The sequence below is a fragment of the Salvelinus sp. IW2-2015 genome, linkage group LG33 (assembly GCF_002910315.2).
Source record: "Salvelinus sp. IW2-2015 linkage group LG33, ASM291031v2, whole genome shotgun sequence".
NCBI lineage: Eukaryota > Metazoa > Chordata > Actinopteri > Salmoniformes > Salmonidae > Salvelinus > Salvelinus sp. IW2-2015.
In genome coordinates this window covers 26,004,315-26,024,431 of record NC_036872.1, presented here as the reverse complement: position 1 = coordinate 26,024,431, position 20,117 = coordinate 26,004,315, and the positions used below count along the sequence as shown (strand labels likewise).

The 20,117-nt window shown below is 43.0% G+C and overlaps 1 protein-coding gene across 1 annotated transcript in view; it reads right to left on the bottom strand.

Moving 5' to 3' along the window:
• fbrsl1 (fibrosin-like 1) overlaps positions 1–20,117 on the bottom strand; it is a 531,885-nt gene that overhangs the window by 144,181 nt on the left and 367,587 nt on the right. Inside the window, 1 exon segment of the mRNA XM_070436990.1 lies at positions 17,962–17,991. Within this exon segment, the coding sequence (XP_070293091.1) occupies positions 17,962–17,991 (30 nt within the window).

The following is a 20,117-nucleotide window of genomic DNA, read 5'->3' as shown; positions in this document are numbered from 1 at the left end:
AAAAAATTGTAGACCCCCACAAGTCTGGTTCATCCTTGGGAGCAAACTTCCAAATGACTGAAGGTATCACTTTCATCTGTACAAACAATAGTATAAACACCATGGACCACGCAGCCATCATACCGCTCAGGAAGGAGACACGTTCGGTCTCCTAGAGATGAACGTACTTTGGTGCGAAAAATGCAAATCAATCCCAGAACAACAGCAAAGGACCTTGTGAAATGATGGAGCAAACAGGTACAAAAGTATCTATATCCACTCTAAAAGAAGCCCTATATTGACATAACCTGAAAGGCCACTCAGCAAGGAAGAAGCCACTGCTCCAAAACTGCCATAAAAAAAGCCAGATTTGCAACTGCACATCGGGACAAAATCGTACTTTTTTCTGAGATCTTGGCTGATTTCTTTTGATTTTCCCATGATGTCAAGCAAAGAGGCACTGAGTTTGAAGGTAGGCCTTGAAATACATCCACAGGTACACCTCCAATTGACTCGAATGATGTCAATTAGCCAATCAGAAGCTTCTAAAGCCATGACATCATTTTCTGGAATTTTCCAAGCTGTTTAAAGGCACAGTCAATTTACTGTATGTAAACTTCTGACCCACTGGAATTGTGATACAGTGAATTATAAGTGAAATAATCTGTCTGTAAACAATTGTTTGAAAAATGACTTGTGTCATGCACAAAGTAGATGTCCTAACCCACTTGCCAAAACTATAGTTTGTTAACAAGAAATGTGTGGAGTGGTTGAAAAACTAGTTTTAATGACTCCAAGTGTATGTAAACTTCCGACTTCAACTGTATGTGGCTGAGCCGTGTAGATTATGTCCAGTGTCAGATGCTCAGGTGACACACAGCACAGAGAGCCAGTCCTAAGGAGAGCAATTAACACAAAAAAACCTGCCATGTCATTTGCTGCCCTTTATTAACGTTCTGACCAGTTCAGTAGCCATTACTCCCCCGTGTTAAAAGGGATTGCCGTGCCAGCGGAGTGGAGATGAGAGTGGCGTGGCTCTGCCCATTACTGGAGCTGCGACCTCAATGCTCTGACACCATTCTGAGGGAGGTCAAAGGTCAGGGGCGGTCAGAGCTCTCTACCCTATTATGATCCGGATGAGTCATCCATGAGAATGTGGCTAAGCAGAAGATTGGATTTCATATCATCGTACAATACAGTCCAGAGCACATTTACTTTGTGGATTTTATATCTTGTTTGAATGTTTTGAATGGCTTTAATAGTGGTTCTCGATTTGCTCTACATGAGAGCAAATTGCATCTGCCATCATGGTAAACATTTCTGAGTTTTCAGACTGGAATGTCCACCCATCAAGGTTAGATCTTTGGTGGTCGTATTGAGTAGTACTTTATTTATTTCATGTTTTGTGCCCATTGTTTTGAGATCACTGTGACTCTTCTCCCTGTCCTGATCATGTCACAGACTGTCCTGATCATGATGTCACAGACTGTCCTGATCATGATGTCACAGACTGTCCTATACGCACTACCCTGTATACCCAGCACCAGCTAAGCTACACTATATATGCACACAATTATGTGGAAACCCCATCAAATGAATGGATTTGGTTATTTCAGCCACACCCGTTGCTGACAGGCGTATAAAATCAAGCACACAGCCATGCAATCTCCATAGACAAACATTGGCAGTAAAATGGCCTTACTGAAGAGCTCAGTGACTTTCAACGTGGCATCGTCATAGGATCAGTTCGTCAAATTTCTGCCCTGCTAAAGCTGCCCCTATCAATGGTAAGTGCTATTACTGTGAAGTGAAAATGTCTAGGAGCAACAACGGCTCAGCCGTGAAGTGGTAGGCCACACAAGCTCGCAGAATGGGACCGGCGAGTGCTGAAGTGCGTAGCGTGTAAAAATCGTCTGTCCTCAGTTGCAACACTCACTACCGGGTTCAGCACAAGAACTGTTCGTTGGGAGCTTCATGAAATGAGTTTCCAGGGCAGAACAGTCGCACAAAAGCCGAAGATCACCATGCGCAATGCCAATCGTCGGCTGAGTTTGGTGGATGCCAGGAGAACGCTACCTGCCCCAATATATAGTGCCAACTGTAAAGTTTGGTGGATGAGGAATAATGGTCTGGTGCTGTTTTTCATGGTTCGGGCTAGGCCCCTTAGTTCCAGCGAAGGGAAATCTTAACGCTACAGCATACAATGACATTCTAACAATTCTGTGCTTCCAACTTTGTGGCAACAGTTTGGGGAAGGCATTTTCCTGTTTCAGCATGGCAATGCTCCCATGCACAAAGTGAGGTCCATATAGAATGGTTTGTAGATTGGCCTGCACAGAGCCCTGACCTCAACCCCATCGAACACCTTTGGAATGAATTGGAATGCCGACTGTGAGCCAGGCCTAATCGCGCAACATCAGTGCCCGACCTCACTAATGCTCTTGTGGCTGAATGGAAGTAAGTCCCCGTTTCCAATGTTCCAACATCTAGTGGAAAGCCTTCCCAGAAGACTGGAGGCTGTTTTAGCAGCAAAGAGGACAACTCCATATTAATGCCCATGATTTTGGAACGAGAAGTTCGATGAGCAAGTGTCCGCATACTTTTGGTCATGTAGTGTATTATTGGCTGGGGAGGGTTGAGGGCATCTAGTCTTGGCATCAGGCATATGCTGCTCTTCCAGGAAGTGTCCGAAATGACACCCTATTCCCTACAGTATATAGTGCAGGCCATGGTCAAAAGTAGTGCACAATATAGGGAATAGGATGCCATTTCAGACACAACCCTAGTCTCTGCCCCCTGTGGTAAGATGCATTGTGGGTACAGACAGACAGACAGGAGAGAGGGCCTGTTTGTGCTCCTCATCCCCTGCTCTCCTCCTGGGAGACCCTGCTGCTAATGTTCCCCTCTTTTTACAACTGCACTTCCTGGAACAGCTTCTAAAAGTCATAAGATGCTACATTAAGGGAGCACTCACAAGTATTTTCCTACCACTATAAGGGCCCCTGATAAATAACTTATGGGGAGGGCTGCAATGCAACTTATTCATTTTTAACAGTCCCAGGAGCCCCCATCTGTCCTGCACTTCAAACAGCGTAGACAGAGAGAGAGAGAGAGAGAGGGAGAGATACGGAGCGGCCCCTGTGGACTCCATGTAGAGGTAGGAGGGGGGTAAAAGATGACAGAGCTGTCTGCCTGGGAACTTTGAGCTACAGCAGAATGTGCCGAACACGTCTCTCTCATCTCTTCTCTCCCATCCCTCTATCCATCCTCCTTTCTTCTATCCTCCAAGGAGAAAAAGAAAGGAAGCGTTTGAAGCGGATGAGAGGAGTGGAAGGTGTAGTGGGATGATGAATGGGTAGAAAAAGGAGGAGGAGGAGGCATTGGTGGTTCAGGCATCTTGGTCTAGCTCTGAGCTGCCAGTCTCTGTCAAATTAAATTGCGTCCAACAACTCGTTTTTTCTCACTAGCAATTACAAATTAGTCCATTAGGCTGTCGGCGGCCTTCCCTTTTCTTCTCCGAGCTGGTGGGGAGTGTGCGCGCGCGTGTGTGTGGGAGTTGGTTGCTGTGCAGCAGGCCCATACGGGTGGGGAGAGGGAGGAGAGCAAATGGGAGGGGACCTTCCTAGATGGGAGATGGCAGTTTCAAGTCATATAACAAGACAAACAAGTAAACCAACAGTTGTAATTTGACGTGATGTCAACAGTAATTGTCTTTGATGCCGGGGATGGCGCAGGGCGGTGGAGCGGGAGGGAGAGGTGAGGGGGGAGTGGTAGTTATGGAATACAAATTGGGCTGCCTGCTATCTAAAGGACAAGAACTCACAGGTGCCCACTTTCACGACCGTTAGGGTTGTGTTTTAGTCAACTGCCCTATCAGCTCACATAGATTTTAAATGAGCAGTGAGAGCATGGCTAACAACATGCCTCCACACTGAAAGGAACACAATGTATTGAGTCCACAGTGTATGGCAGGCGTGGCATTTTATGGAGAGATGCAGAGGACACCATTGAGGGATAGTTTTACTAGCCTATAAAATGGTCAGGTGAATATGGAAATCCTACGCCTTTAAAATCTAGATCCATCATATCTCAATATCTCAACCAATTGGAGTACTAAATAAGAACAAATTACATTTTCTGCTTCAGATACCATTTGTATTTTTAGGCCAGTATGGAATGAAATCGGGTGATGGAACACACTCCATAACAGTGACCTATTCCGGACATCTGATGCCAAAGGTAATACTGTATGGTCAAAGTATGTAAGTAAATACATTTATATTCTGTCTTGACCTGTCATTATTTCTCTCCAACCTCTGCATTAGACATATGGTTCATATCTTATCATAACCACCACAGACATGGCCAAGGCCATTCTACACCTCCTCTCCCTGTCGATAGCCTAGCGGTTAAGAGTGTTGGGTTAGTAATTGAAACGTCGCTGGTTCGAATACCCGGCAAGGTGGAAAAATCTGCCGTTCTGCCTTGAGCAAGGCAGTTAACCCCCAACAATTGTTCGCCGGGCGCCGATGACGTCGATTAAGACAGCCTCCTGCACCTCTGTGATTCAGAGAGGTTGGGTTAAATGCGGAAGACACATTTCCGTTGAATGCATTTAGTTGCGCAACTGATTAAGTATCCCTTTCCCTTCCTGTTGATAACAATAGGAACTCTCCTATTATTCCCCATTAATACAGATTGCTGTTCCTTCATACAATCTGGACATTAACTATATGTTCTATTCACACAGCCAGGGACCCAACTGTTCCTCCATCTTGTTTTCCATTAATGCCCCGTGCTGTGGCCAGTCACTGCTCCTCCATGCCCAGCTCAACTCTGTAGCCAGTCACTGCTCCCCCATTTTGAATCTCAGTGGCAAGTCAGTTACTGCTCCTCCATCTTGGCTCTCTGTGGCCGGTCACCGCTCCTCCCTCTATGCCCAGACAAGACCGGACTACTGTTCCAGACCCAGACAGCCGTGTGTATACACAGCATCGCATATCCGATTAATAATCAGCTGTGCTCATTCTGCGTCAGGAAGACCGAAAAGCCTAATGAAATCACGCAGGAATTAAAGTCGTTAAGGGGCTATACACTGGTTCTCTGCTCATAGTAATGAGCATGGAAAGGAAAGTGGGAAGGAATCCCCCAAACTCCCGCCCCCCTTCCCTTTGCTCCACCCTCCATCTTTGTAAAGCTACTCCTGCGGCTTTCATCCAGACGTTTCAAAAAAGTGAGGAGGGTTGGGGGAGCTGGGGTGAACTTAACAAGCAGGGATCTTACAGATTTAAAGGTACTGCTAAAAATGTATGGAGGCATGTTTGGAGGGAGGCCACGTAGAACAGCTTGGCTGAGCAACTTCACAGTGGGATGCCTAATAAGCACCACGCAATTTTTCACCCCATATTTTATCAATAAAAAAGCAGTTAAAACCCCAACCACAGCCGCTGCACTGCCTGCCATCTGGAGCCCTCTTTCATTTTATAATCCAACTGCCATTAAAATGCTTCTTGGCAGTTTACAGCTAGTTTTCTCTGTACAGATGTGAAACGAATCTTCAGACACTCCTCTGATCAAAGTGCTCTCTCGTTGACAGCAGATAGAAAACTTACCACCCTCAGGCTACCAGAGTCCTATCTGGGGTTACTGCCTCAATGATTTATTTATTTTCACAGTTATTTATTTATCAGCATGCACACTCCCACCAGAGGCCGGGTAAACTCTGAAGCCTGCACTTCCCTCCCCCCTCCACAGTAATAGTGTTCTTTTCCGTGGGTGGGTGAGTCTCTTGTCTTAAAAGCTTTGTGATCTGTGGCTGCTCTCTCTCTAAGACCATGGCTCTGGCCCCACACCCATTTTCAGCTCAACAGTAGTAATTTATGTGTCATTCTCTGGCTTGAGCGAATGGCCTCAGAACAACCATATTTTCTCCCTCCATGCACAATGAGTATTCATAACACTGTCGTTCCAAAACGTCTAAAACGCTACCGCTGAGTTTTCATTTGTATGCTACCCTGAGTCTGACTGTCTGCATGCCTTTTTTATTTTCTTCATCTTATCTATGAGCGGTGCTCTCTGAAGCAAAATGGAGTTATCAAATAATGCCGCCCCTGCTCACCTGTCTGGCGGATTTCAATCCAGCCTTTGATTTCAATTATTGATCAAATTTCTGCTTCAGATCTCCAATGGAGCGGAGAGGCAAAACAATCCTGTAAGGTGGGTTGAATATGAATGGAGCATAAGAGCTTTCCTATACAAATCAACCAGGGAATAACAACACAACAGGCTTCTCAACAGGGTGACGTGATATCTGCCTCCATTAACATCTAATTCCAACATCTCTGATATGTCGTTTGGCAGCTTTAAAAAAAATCAACATACAGCTACCATATTCTTGTTTATATAAATCATATTTTGTAATTTGATCTCCAACCCCTTAGTCTTAGTTGGGAAAGCTGATTTACTAACATACAGTAATAAAATCAGGGGTTGGAACCGGTTCAGGGAACAGAATAGAAAACCAGAAAATAACAAAAAAAATTGAAGAACGAGAACCGAGAAGAAAAGTGATCTCTAGTGTTCCGGAACAGAACCGTTATTTTAAAATCTTGAGAACCAGTTAATACCAATCTTTTTTGTTCCAAAAATATTCTTAACGTCGAGTATATAATTCCGTAATTCAGAGAAGTTATGATGCTAGTAATAGCCTAAACACATTCCAATTCACAGCATATAATGATGGTCAGTGCTTCAAGCCATGCCCCCTCCTTGTCCAGCCCTTTATCTTGCTCTCTACCCACCCGTGAAATTGCAGTCGCATCTATCTGTCTAGCATTTATCTGACCAATTAAACATGTAAACAACTAGCTTACCTGTTCCATAGCAGGCTGCTCTATCTGTGCTAATTATTTGGGTAAATGTAAAAACTATGTTGATTGTACAGGTATAAAAAAATTACGAAAAATTTACGAAAAGGAACGATATGAACTGTTTTTTGGGGGTTCGAACCGGTTCAGAACTTTATTATACTGGTCGGGAACACTGGAACGGAACGAAAAAAGTACAGGTTCTGTTCGGAACGGAATGATTGGAAAATCAGTTTGGTTCCAACCCCTGCATAAAATGACTCACTGTCTGATGAGATTTACATTAGCTGTAACATAATAACATGTTAACTGCTGACCCCGCTGAGAGGGGGGTTATGGGAACTGGTCAAGTCAACCCAGTGGTGCATTTCTTCTGGATCACACCACGCTGAGACATTCACCATGTGCACACGCATGACTTGTATGCAGCCTAGCAACCCTGTGTGTGTGTGTGTGTGTGTTGGTGTTGTGTGTGTTTGTTGTTGGTGTGTGTGTGTGTGTGTGTGTGTGTGTGTGCAGGAGCGCATGGCGTTAATATTAGGACCGGGTGTTGATTAAGTGACGCACGTCACCCCTTGTTTGGCACCCGTCCCGCCGCCCGTCAGAGCATATTCAGGCTGGTAGAACTTCTCAGCGCCTCCCTTGCTGTCTCGGCTAGCCGGGCCGCCACTCAACCATCCCCCTCCGGCAACACCACGGGTCCCCGGGCCGGAGCAGGTTTAGTGCTAATGAAGTCAAATTAATTTTAATGGAGGCCTGTATAGGCTGTGTCTGTGGTGCCAGCAGGGTAGCTGTTTTAATGCCAGCTAGGCCAGTCATCTGCTGTATAAGGGTTAGCTAGCCTAGCGCTCTGTTGTTTGTCAGAACCAGAGACGGACATGCAAATCAGGTTAGATTACATCAATGAATCCATTGTGGGTTACTACTTACTGGAGGAGTGATAAAAGTACAGTAGCATGGAGAGATGGATGGGGAGAGAAACGTTCTCGCCTAAAAGTTAGCGGAGAGGCCAGGTGAACCACATCGTTAAAGGAGGCCCCGTGAAAAAGGGAAAGAGCTGGCAAATGAACATGAGTGGCAGGCATCGTTAGTAACTGCTTCCCTTTGCGCCTCTAAATCCCCTATAAAGTTTTATGTAGACTTCTTTGATACAATAATGATTTTTTCTTGTAATCTTTTAAGCCCTGCACCTTTTCCCCTGTCTGCTGCAGATCAAAGGAAGCTGGTTTTGCGCAAAAGGTACTCAGTTGCTGGGTTTCTGCCTTAATTGAAGGCAGCTGGCCCTGTGTGTTTTGGTCCTGATCTTGGCGCTGCTCTCCAGGGTCTCTACTCTACTCCCTCTCTGCCTGCCAGCTCCCCAGATCACACACACACATACACCCACGAAAAGTTCCCATCCAAAGCCAAAAGTGACTTGGGGGGAGAGCAGGCTTGAGGTTTTGGCGTTCACCACCCTCCACAGGCATCTGGGTGTTTAGACAGAAAGAGACAGAAAGAGACAGAAAGAGAGAGATAGATAGAGACCACTACTGGACAGTCTGCTCTCCTCTCCTCCTGGTTGATTGTCATCATCCTCATTTGCGGAGTCTGGTGAGTCAGATCCTCCCCACAGGGTCACAGAGTCCAACAGAAGTTAGGGAAACAAAGTGTTGTTTGAGAAACCAGTGTGTAAACAGAGACAAAATATAGAGCAAAAAAAATATTTTCCCGATCAAACGTAAGCAAACAACATGAGGCTCAATGTGCTGCTTGGCTGACTGGCTTCTTTGTCTGTTAAGGGATTTCATGCTCTCCCAACACTCCTTTGTGAGCACCACGGGTCGGGTTGGTCTGATTTCCATTCATTGATGTGTTCCAGGACAAAAAGGACAATTTCTTCAGGGAAACATTATCCATGATGGCACAGATTACTAATAACAATGGAGAATTCTATATTTGTGTGTAATATAGAATATTGTGTATGTGAATAAAATGGCGTCGACAGATAGTCCTTAGGAAACTTTGCAGTATTCCGTTTTTTTATGTATTATTTCTTACATTGTTAGCCCAGAAAATCTTAAGTGTTATTGCATACAGCTGGATTCTTATTCCATTCCTAACTTAGATTTGTGTGTATTAGGTATTTGTTGTGGAATTGTTAGATATTACTTGTTAGATATGCTGCACTGTCGGAACTAGAAGCACAAGCATTTTGCTACACTCTCAATAACATCTGCTAACCATGTGTATGTGACCAATAAAATTCGATTTAATTTGATTTGTATGCCATTTGCAGGAAAGGAAAAATAAGTCCTGTTGCATTAGGGAAGTTTCTCTGGACAAGCCAACGTCTGGGACATAGCTCAGTCAAAGAGTTCTGAGCTCCTTACAACACAAGGTCTGCCTTCTATGTTCTAGCCAAAAGAAATGTGAAAGTAATTAGTGTCCACTGCTGTTTATTGAATAAAAAGGCACTTAGGGTGGAATTCCGACCCAAGTTAAGCATGTGTAAATGGAACGTAATTCCATTTTTATGCAAAGAAATGAAGGTGTGGCGGAGGTGTGTCTACAGATATGCCGTATTCTGACCATGACTTAATTCCCTCAGAATTCCACCACCTTTACGCGCAATGAAACAATGAACAACGTCGAGCAACCTGTCGGTTCCAAGTGGTACAACATCGACTTTCTTTTAACCTATATAAATAACACCATTATCGSCCTCCTGAGTGGTGCAGTGGTATAAGGCACTGCACCGAAGTGCTAGAGGCGTCACTACAGACCCGGATTCGATCCCAGGCTGTGTCACAGCTGGCCATGACCGGGAGACCCATGAGGCAGCACACAATCGTCCGGGTTAGGGGAGGGTTTGGCTGGCTGGGATTTTCTAGTCCCTTTGCACTCAAGTAACTCCTTGTGGTGGGCGCCGGCAAGCTGACTTCGGTTGCCAGATGGACAATGTTTCCTCCGACACATTGGTGTGGCTGGCTTCCGGGTTAAGTGAGCAGTGTGTCAGGAAGCAGTGCAGCTTGGCAAGGTCATGTTTCAGAGGACACATGGCTCTCGACCTTCACCTCTCCCGATTCCGTAGGGGAGTTGCAGCGATGGGACAAGACTGTAACTACCAATTGGGGAGAAGGGGAAGAAAAAAATATATACAAAAAATAACACCATTCTCCATGCACTGTAATTTACAACTTGATAAGAGCTATTGACATTATAACTTTGGATGAAAATTGGAGACCCAAGCTATAGGCTTCTGTAGCCATGCGCAAATAACAGTATAGCACCAAACCTACCAAGTTGATTTCTGATTTCTAGACTTTTCACTGTATTTTTTACAATTTGTGTCATGTTAAATATTAGCCACTATCGGTAGCCACCGTCAGTTATACCCACATACGTTTCGTACTGTCATTAAATTTAGTGTTCGTTTCCTTTCATTTTGCATCATTCCATTACATTATTAGTTTACCTTTCTTTCCTCTGTCACGTTAATGTGGTTGTTCCTGAAGATCGCTAGCAATAGAATATTAGGCTAAGGTATTACAAGTTATGCAATCATTTGGAACATGTAACCTATTTGAATCATTATGGAACGCAGACCATACTTAGCAGTTTAGACCTGGAGCGTGTCAACACAGTTCCATGATTGGTGAGGATTGTACACTTTTCTCACCTTCCAATATTTAATGGATTGAACAATTGATTATGGCAACCTTAGGATGAATCAAACCACTATTTTTATTCACCAATATATTTAGTGCGTAAAGAAAATCTGTTGGCCAGCAAGTGGGAGGGTTTTCAGCGGTTTAATTCAAATGTATTGAACGAGTGCAAGGGAACCACACCTGCAAAGCCCGTTGCGCACCTATATAAGGTAAGTCTGAATACCAACTACTGAGAAGTGCGTAGGAAAAGCATACATTTCCTAGGTATGGCACTTAGCAATATGTTTAAGCAGAACCAGAAACACTCAAATCTAACACACAAAACATTTTTTTTTCTGCCGAGAGGACATCTGCTACCAATATGGACAAAATGTGTATTTTATTACTGATGTGGAAAATGTTTTATAGTACTTGGCTTGTTATTCAAACACAGGCCTTTAAGAAAACAATGGATGGGCTGCCATGATGGCTGCTTGGACTGGATAATGGAAGTCAGTTTCGCAGTATGTGTGAGGTTACCTGAGTTTCAAACACACATCTCCGTCAACACATTACAAAATGAGAATATATWTTTTTTTAATTAAATAAAACCTGCACAGCTATGCTATTTGGTTTTAGAGGTGAACCAGCTGTATCACTAGGAGATGGAACAGAGAGGATTTATTTTTATCGACAATTCCACTTCCAATTCTATTAGAGTACAGGGCATTGGTTCTGAGATAGGAAATTGGTATTTGAAGAACCCCATCCAAAAGTGGAGCAGGTGAGGGTGGTGAACATGAGATCAAGTACGCAGCAAAACTTGAAGTTCGTCCAGGCAAGAACAATTTCCACAATGACTATGATCATAAGCTGTCTCTCTACTGCACCAGAGCATGGACACGCTGTTCTGATAAGGTTAGAAGTAGGGCCTACTCTGTGGTTGGAAAAATGGAGAGAGTGGAGTTGTTTTATCAATCACAGGTTTCTGTTTACATGAATTATGTTCATGTCAAAGTAACCTTTAGAAAGGAATCCAGTGTAGCTTATTCAGCCAATGGAATGGGTGCCATAGCATGGTTAGTGACGTCATTGCTATGTTACTGTCACTGCTTTTACTGTGATCCATATTGCTAATGAAGGTTTTGCTGATGTCAGTTGGCTGTTTCGGTACGCCTGGCTCTGCAGGGGTCTGAAGCAACCCTCTGTCATCACCCACCTTCTCAACACACCACAGGGTTGTATATGCTCAATTTGCGCGCCATCTACACCCCACCCCTACTCGTCAAATTATATCCTGTCTGAAATTATACCCTGTCTGAAAGTGTTCATACAGAAAATGTCAGACAATTAGCCAAATCGTCCTGGAAAGGTCTAAGCAGGTACACTTCAGTATTATGCAGAGCACTTACTCTTAAAACGATACAATTCCTCTCTAAATGAGCCACTTAGGAGACCTCGACTTATATTCAAATTCAGTCAGAAAGAAGAAGAATGAACTGTGCTCTAAAATCACCACATAGTTGTGATGCACTAAATGTACAACAGATGTATTTCTTGACAACCAGAAAAAACACACAGGCTTAATCTGGAGAAACTAGAGAAGAGGGAACATTGCAAGCAGCCCAATATAAATGAAACAGAAGAGTGTTTCCAGACCAGTGTAATTGCTACAGGAGTAACATCATGATGCCAGCTGATGAAAACACAGCCTTTCCAGCGTCAGACATGGCTCATCACAGAGGAAGAGACAAAGGCAGAGAGGAGAGACGAAAAATGACATCTCCAAATTAAAGCCTATGTTGCTGGTGTCAGTTATAATTTGGAGCTGCCTTTGGGGACTGGAATTAAACCAGTCAGCTCTGGTCTGATCTCATTCGTCCTCCATTTTGAATCTGCTCAGAAGAATCCCGAGCTGGAGGGAATATTGCTGGCAAATTGGTTTTAAATTAAAGGTGGCAAGGCATTCTGCTTCCTCAGCTCTTTCCCAGGTGCACTTAATCTAATTTCATTAAGGAGATGAGGACGGATGATCACTTGTGTCGAAACATTAAGTCGGTCAATTTTTTCCCACATGAAAAACTATTAGGGCTGTCAGCGACCTGGTGGGTGGGCTGTTTGTTATTGAATATGAGGAGTCTGGGAGAGAACCTGGGCCTCACAGGGATTGTGGGATGGAGGGGGGCATGGATGAGGAATGGGCCAGAGGCAGATACATTTTATACTCATTTTTCTTCCTGTTACACGACAGAAAGAGAGGGGAGAAAGCAACACAGAGCCAGTGATAGGAGAGAGAGAGAGAGAGCGAGCAAGATTGACAACAATATGACAAAATTGCCTGTGAGGGAAAAGAGATAATAAAACTAAAAGAGAGAGAGAGCGAGAGAGAGGAATAGAGAGAGTAAGAGAGAAGAAGGAGGTGAACTGTGGGTGATGTAACACTGTGTTCTATATTTCCATAGACACGGCGCTCCGTATGTAGGTGCATGTTACCTTTAGCAGACACACTCGTCAGATACATCACCTAAGAGGATACTACCTGACGAATCATTACTGATAAGCTCTCAGAAACGCTCCGTCTTTGTGATACACCATTCATTCCCCATGCCGGGAGATAAGAGTGGGAGGAATTAATGTGTCAATCAAGTCAGAGCTTTGCTGTCCTGTCAAGCAAGTATTGAAACCATTAAAGAGCTGTAGCAGAGATATGGTAATGGTCCCCTGGGAGGGAGGAGGGAGGGAGACAGATACAGTTACTGCTGAATGAATGCCTGCCTGCCTGCCTGCCAAATAGAACCAAATGGAATTAGATGATCTGTGTGTCCACACTGGGCGAACGAGCATGAGACCATAGCTGCCATGACAGGGCAAGCCAGCCACTGTGTTAGCTACGACTGGTAAAGAGAAGTAGCAAATTAGAGGCTAATGCTAGCATTCCAGACATGGAGAGGAGAGACAGAAAGCCATGGTTGTATTTGCAGAAGCTAAAGAACACAGAGGAAATTGGAGGAGCAGCAGCGCAGACAGGCGAGCTCAGCAGAATAGCGATAGGATGACACTTAGGGCAGTTCTTGAAAATGGAGGAGGACAAATTCCCTATTTTTATCTTCCTCTTGAATGAAAGAAAATGACCATCTTCACTTCAAGTAGCTTAAACGCACACATGTCAAAAGTTGTACATTTTGGCTCTTTGACAAACTGTGGGTGGAGCTGGGAAGGTAGAAAAAGGGGTGTGGGAAGGTAACCATTCACCACTCACAGGTGCTTCCAGTTTTCACAACAAGATATGCTAGTGCTCAAGTAATAGTCTGTTAAAGATACAGTATAAACAATGCTAATACATACCAGTTTGTTTGAATCATACCACACAATGTCCAAATAGATACATGGAATTTAAATGTATATGAAACATGTATGGTGTTATAAAATGGGTTACAAGAACAATAATTTCATAATGTAGTCTTATTTTAGTTGGAAAAGCTGTCCTGTGGTGTTAGATATGCAATAACTTAAGATGGCAACATATGCTGAATTTTAAAGTTCATTTTTAAAAACCCTCAACATCATACATTCGGTAGAATTGGCCCTTCTGGTTCAGTTTAGTCACTGAATCATTTCCTTTATAGAAAACATCAGTAACATTGAGGAACAGATTTTAGTGTGAAACAGGCTAATGGGTAACATGCTTTGTATGAACTGCTTGGCTTTCATAAATAATGTTTAATCATTAGAGTCACAGAGACTCATTTGACCATGATATAATGTAATGGGCCACTCATTTCCTCTAAGAAGCCTGTGACAGTACAGCAGGGTTTGTTTACACACAGGCCCCTTTGTTGTGGTGTTCTTGGGGTTATTCAGGGTCAAGGCTACTATTTCTGACTTTGAATACTTCTCATTGTCAAACATCATGTTCAGATAATGGAGGAAAATCACACGTCTTTAAATGGCATCTAGGCTCCGTGGAGGAAATACTAGCCATAGGAAAACAATCTGAGTGGGACTGGGATTGCATGTATTTCTGGGGCAGGCAAAGCCAGGCAGGTGAATCTACATAAACATCCCTACTGACAACATAGGACTCAAGTAGAGATTACCTAGCAATCTCAAGAAAACACACACTGAATACATTTGGAATACATCTGCAGTCTTATCTGCTGTGTGTTTGAATATGATGGTTTTACGAAGTGTCCATATCTAGCCAGGCTGGCCTGTGGTAACATACATCATGCTGGCTACCAGACAGTTGTATTCAAATACAATAAATGTAACTGAGTGCACACAACGGACACACCTGCAAGCAATATTCTAATTGATGTAATCTGTTCAAACCTGACAATGCGGACATTCAGGTGGCTGCTGGTCTGATGTGAAAGAAAGCAGCCATTGTTTTGCTGTTACAGTTAACATGACGCAAATTAAACAGCACAGGTATTCTAAGTTTGGCCAATTACAAATGACAGTGTTTGTTTTCCCCTCATGAAAACCAATTTTACACTGGTGATTTTACTCGACTGATTGCTTGTCAAGATTTCTTCCACATCTCTCTGACTCCCATCATGCAATTTTCTCTGGATGATTTAGCCACTCTGTCTTCCTGATGAAGGTAATAGTCCTCTCCATTTCCTGGATCTATAAGTGGTCAGTTTACCAAGGCTGAGGAGCCTTACCCAAACACAGACTTTCTTTTTTAGCTCATGTAATGAACATGAAAGACATGGTTCCCTTTCAGAGAGTAGTACTTTAGGAATTCACAACGGCCTCATTGTGATGGGCGTAAGCTCTGTCTGGTTTCTATGGACGGTGGCACATTTTTCACAGGCCCCATGGACAGACGGCCTGGTAAAAGTTAACCACCGCCAGTCAAACCCAAGACTGCTGCACTTATATGAACCAACCACACCCCATTCCCTATGCTTTCACTAAATACAACAAAAATATATTCTGATGGATTAGCCTTGAGAGAGAGAGACAGACTTGCTTTGGCAATGTTAACATATGTTTCCCATGTCAATAAAGCCCCTTGAATTGAGAGAGAGAGAAAACACACAGAATCTGCTGCAATTCAGCAATTGCTTTCACATGTTGTGAACAACACATACGTAGTTAATGCAATCCACCGGCATAAACTATATGACATTCCTATTTCGCATGCAGCAAATTAGCAATGAACGTTCCATGTGGCAGGTGCAGGGATAGGAGGTGGGGTATGGACATAGAACAGCAGGGAGGGAGGGTGGACGGGTTTACCTGAGGATACGGAGAGGGGATATTCTGTCTGTAGGGTAGTTCCTCCCCTTCCCCCTTCTCCCCCTCCTCCCAACATAGTGATGCCAGGGAGCTGTATGGAAACTGACAGGTCCTGAAAACCCCCCTTCCTGTCATGTCAAACTGACGGGCGAGAGAGAGGCTCCCCCTTCTCTTCCCTGACTCACTCACTCACTTTTTGTTTCAATGAAGAGATAAAAGCCTATTTACTTGCCAAAGCTACAGTTAATGCAAATGATGCTGCTGCTATCAATGTATTATTTATAGGGTGAGCAGAGCCGCAGACATTTCCACAGAACTGGGAGCTAAGCTTACAGGAGATTAGACATGCTATCTCATTCATTTACCAGGGGGTAATTGCTAAACTGCGGGGGAATTAAGATGTGTGAGGCTCCCATTGGTGGTTCATGGTGGATTGGCTGGTGGTGCTGGTAGCAGCCATAGATGAAGGAGCCAGCCACCCCATAAGACTTAGATAAACAAGTGTTCAGTTGTGAAATTGGTATTACTACAAATACTCTATAGACACTCACCAACAGCTGTCAAACAGACTGACAGATGATGTATAACTGATGGCAACTTGGAAATCTGCCATTTAACAACATAAAGACTGTGATACAAGTTGCAATGCTATCACAAGGATATTAGGGACAGCAGTAGTGTATTTTCATGCATTAAATTAATTTGAATATGATGTTCAAACCTACATAAAAGTGTGATATACAGTGCATTGAGAAAGTATTCAGACCCCTTGAATTTTTACAGCATTATTCTAAAATAGATTAAATAAATAAAAATCCTCATCAATCTACGCACGATACACCATAATCACAAAGTGAAAGCAGTTATTTATTTATTTTTTGCACATGTATTATAAGAAAAAACTTAAATACCTTATTTATATAAGTATTCAGACCCTTTGCTCAGGACCTCGAAATTGAGCTCAGGTGCATCCTGTTTCCATTGATCATCCTTGAGATGTTTCTACAACTTGATTGGAGTCCACCTGTGGTAAATTCAATTGATTGGACATGATTTGGAAAGGCAGACACCTGTCTATATAAGGTCCCACAGTTGACAGTTGACATGAGAAACAAGATTCTCTGGTCTGATGAAACCAAGATTGAACTCTTTGGCCTGAAAGCTAAGCGTCACATCTGGAGGAAACCTGGCACCATCCCTATGGTGAAGCATGGTGGTGGCAGCATCATGCTGTGGGGATGTTTTTCAGCGGCAAGAACTGGGAGACTAGTCAGGATCGAGGGAAAGATGAACGGAGCAAAGTACAGAGAGATCCTCGATAAAAACCTTCTCCAGAGCGCTCAGGACCTCAGACTGAGTCGAAGGTTCACCTTCCAACAGGTACAACGACCCTAAGTACACAGCCAAGACAACACAGGAGTGGCTTCGGGACATATCTCTGAATGTTCTTGTGGTCCAGCCAGAGCCAGGACTTGATCCCGATTGAAAATCTCTGGAGAGACCTGAAAATAGCTGTGCAGCAATGCTTCCCATCCAACCTGACAGAGCTTGAGAGGATCTGCAGAGAAGAATGGGAGAAACTCCGCAAATTCAGGTGTGCCAAGCTTGTAACATCATACCCTAGAAGACTCTTGGCTTTAATCACTGCCAAAGGGGCTTCAACAAAGTACTGAGTAAAGACTGAATACTTGTAAATGTGATATTTCCCCTTTTTTTTTTTTGCTTTGTTATTATGGGGTATTGTGTGTAGATTGATGAGAAAAAAATATCTAATCCATTCTAGAATACGGCTGTAACGTAAAACAACGTGAACAAAGTCAAGGGGTCTGAATACTTTCCGAATGCACTGTATGCGATTTATGATCTATATTCTAAAAGCAGGTTCTTCTCTGCATCACATTGTTGTACTGTATGTAAAATGTGATATATGTTGTGTACAGGCTGAAGGTGTCATTAACAGGTTTAAGGAGTTGAAAAGACGCAACATTCTCTTACACCTATAAAAGCAGTGTTATCATTTGCGTTGTGAAAAACGAACAGTGCAAATATATACCTTACTGAGCTGTGTTCCTTGTCAGTTTCTTTCTTACTCATCCTCATCTAGTAGTCTGTTATTCTCCTCCTTCCTTTAACCGAAGGCTGTTTCTTCTTCTTCAGTCAGGAACCCAACATTTGTTATTCACAACTCCTCACGTACACGTCATGTGGTGGGGAAAATAAACAGAAAAAAGTCTTACCTTGTCATCAACGTCACTCTCGCTGTCACACTACAAGGGAAGAGAAAGGGAAACATAAGGAATTATTCATTTTATCCCCCCTTCCCCAACCACCATCACCAACAAACTCATAATCAGTGCATATGTTCTTTTTATGTGACTTCTTGTTCAGTGACAGCTTTCAACACAAACAAGGGAAGATGAAGGGAGAGAAAGTGTGGCGTTTGAGAGAGTTTTCAAGGTTTAAAAGCAGTACACAATACAATACAATAACGATACTCTGGAGTTTTCTGTGCAAATACAATGGTTTACAAAAGGTTGAAAAAAAAACAGAAGAATAATAAGCAGTGTTGTAGAGTGAAGGTTTTTCATTCAACAGAAACTTGTCCATTATTATTTGGATTATGATGTGAATTTATCATTTGCGCTTTCCACACATCATTAGATCATAATATCCTATAAACTACATTTTTCATTAGTATGTTAACATTAATGCATTTCAAGTCTAATTGTGAAAAGGACTACAAGTTTTAAAATGCAAATGTGCAATTATGGAATAGTATACTGCATATGGTTTATACAGATGTAGTATATATGTAGTATACTGTATATAGAATATACTGATGTAGCCTACAGGTATGGATCTTAATTAGATCAGTATTGTTACACCAAAATAATCCTGCAGCAACAGGATTTGAATGTTTAGTCCATAATGTTGTTTGATCAGTGGTTAGGCTACATGATCAGAATTAGGCTACATGAAAAGTGCAATATTGTTAATATAACCGTGTGTTAGTATGGGTTTTCAGTGAATTTATGTAAATTATGAAGCTCATCTCCATTTCCTAATGTGCAGGAAAATTCTCATCACCAAAAGTGATCAAACTAAGATTCTAATTCTGTAGAATGCCACAACCTCTATAGCCACCTGTGTCCTGCATGACTAGCATTCCTTTACAAGGCACACAAGCTCTTCTCTCATTTCTTCTCTACTTCCGTTTCTCACGTTCATTAGGTGTTTAAAGTGAATAAATGTTCCTCCAGGCCGCCCCTCTCACACTACAATGGGAAGTGAAGTTGTGGAAATAGGAGTGGACCGGTTGGTGAGACCTCCTGGACCTCACAGTGGGGGAGCCAGGGAGAAAAGAGAAAAGCTATTCACGCAAAGAGCCATAGAGAAGAGAAGAAGAGAAGGCCCCCTGAAAAACACTGCCTGCCTGGCTTCAATCTGTCAATTAAGTTTCTGTGGCAACATATTTAAGTGCCCCTCTTTATTTGGTTTAAATGCTTTTCAGAGCTCCGGCACAAAGGGAGACGTTGGGTCAAAGGAGACACAGTGGTCCATTGTGTTGTAGCATGGTGGGTCTAAATGTAGAATTAAGTAACGCGGAGCAATCAGCACTACAGTCCAGACCTGGATTCAAATACTATTCAAAAGCTATCAAAAACGGTTAGCGTTTGCTTTAGCCTGCGTGGAGTGCTAGATTGGTGCGTTTGCACTTTTGTGACGGCTCTATTGGTTCTATTGCCCCTGGCAAACTCAATCAAGCCCAGCTTAATTTTTTGACATAATTTCAAATAGTATTTGAACCCAGGTATGCTACCGCCCAGAGGCCAAGATCTCTCCAGAGAGCTACACTCCTGCCCTTAAATCATCTCATTCAGAAGACTTCTCCTGACTGGGGACAGAGGTAAGTCAAGAGATTCTGTGGCTCAACATGACATGAGTGACTGTGTGTGTGTGTGTGTGGTTGTTATATCTGTCTATATAACATCTTAAGGCCATGGTGAAGTCCTAAACTCCCATACTGAACCATTCTTACAGGAGAAGGGGAGCTGAGACATTTAAACTGGAGGTCAGGTCGATAAAAAAGAGGGAACATAATTATTAATGCATTGATTTCCTTTCTAGAACTAATCAAAGTCGTTGATGCTATTCAGAGGCAGTGAGTGAAAGAGAGAGAGTGAGAGAAAGAGAAAGAGAGACATCTTAAGGCCATGGTGAAGTCCTAAACTCCCATACTGAACCATTCTTACAGGAGAAGGGGAGCTGAGACATTTAAACTGGAGGTCAGGTCGATAAAAAAGAGGGAACATAATTATTAATGCATTGATTTCCTTTCTAGAACTAATCAAAGTCGTTGATGCTATTCAGAGGCAGTGAGTGAAAGAGAGAG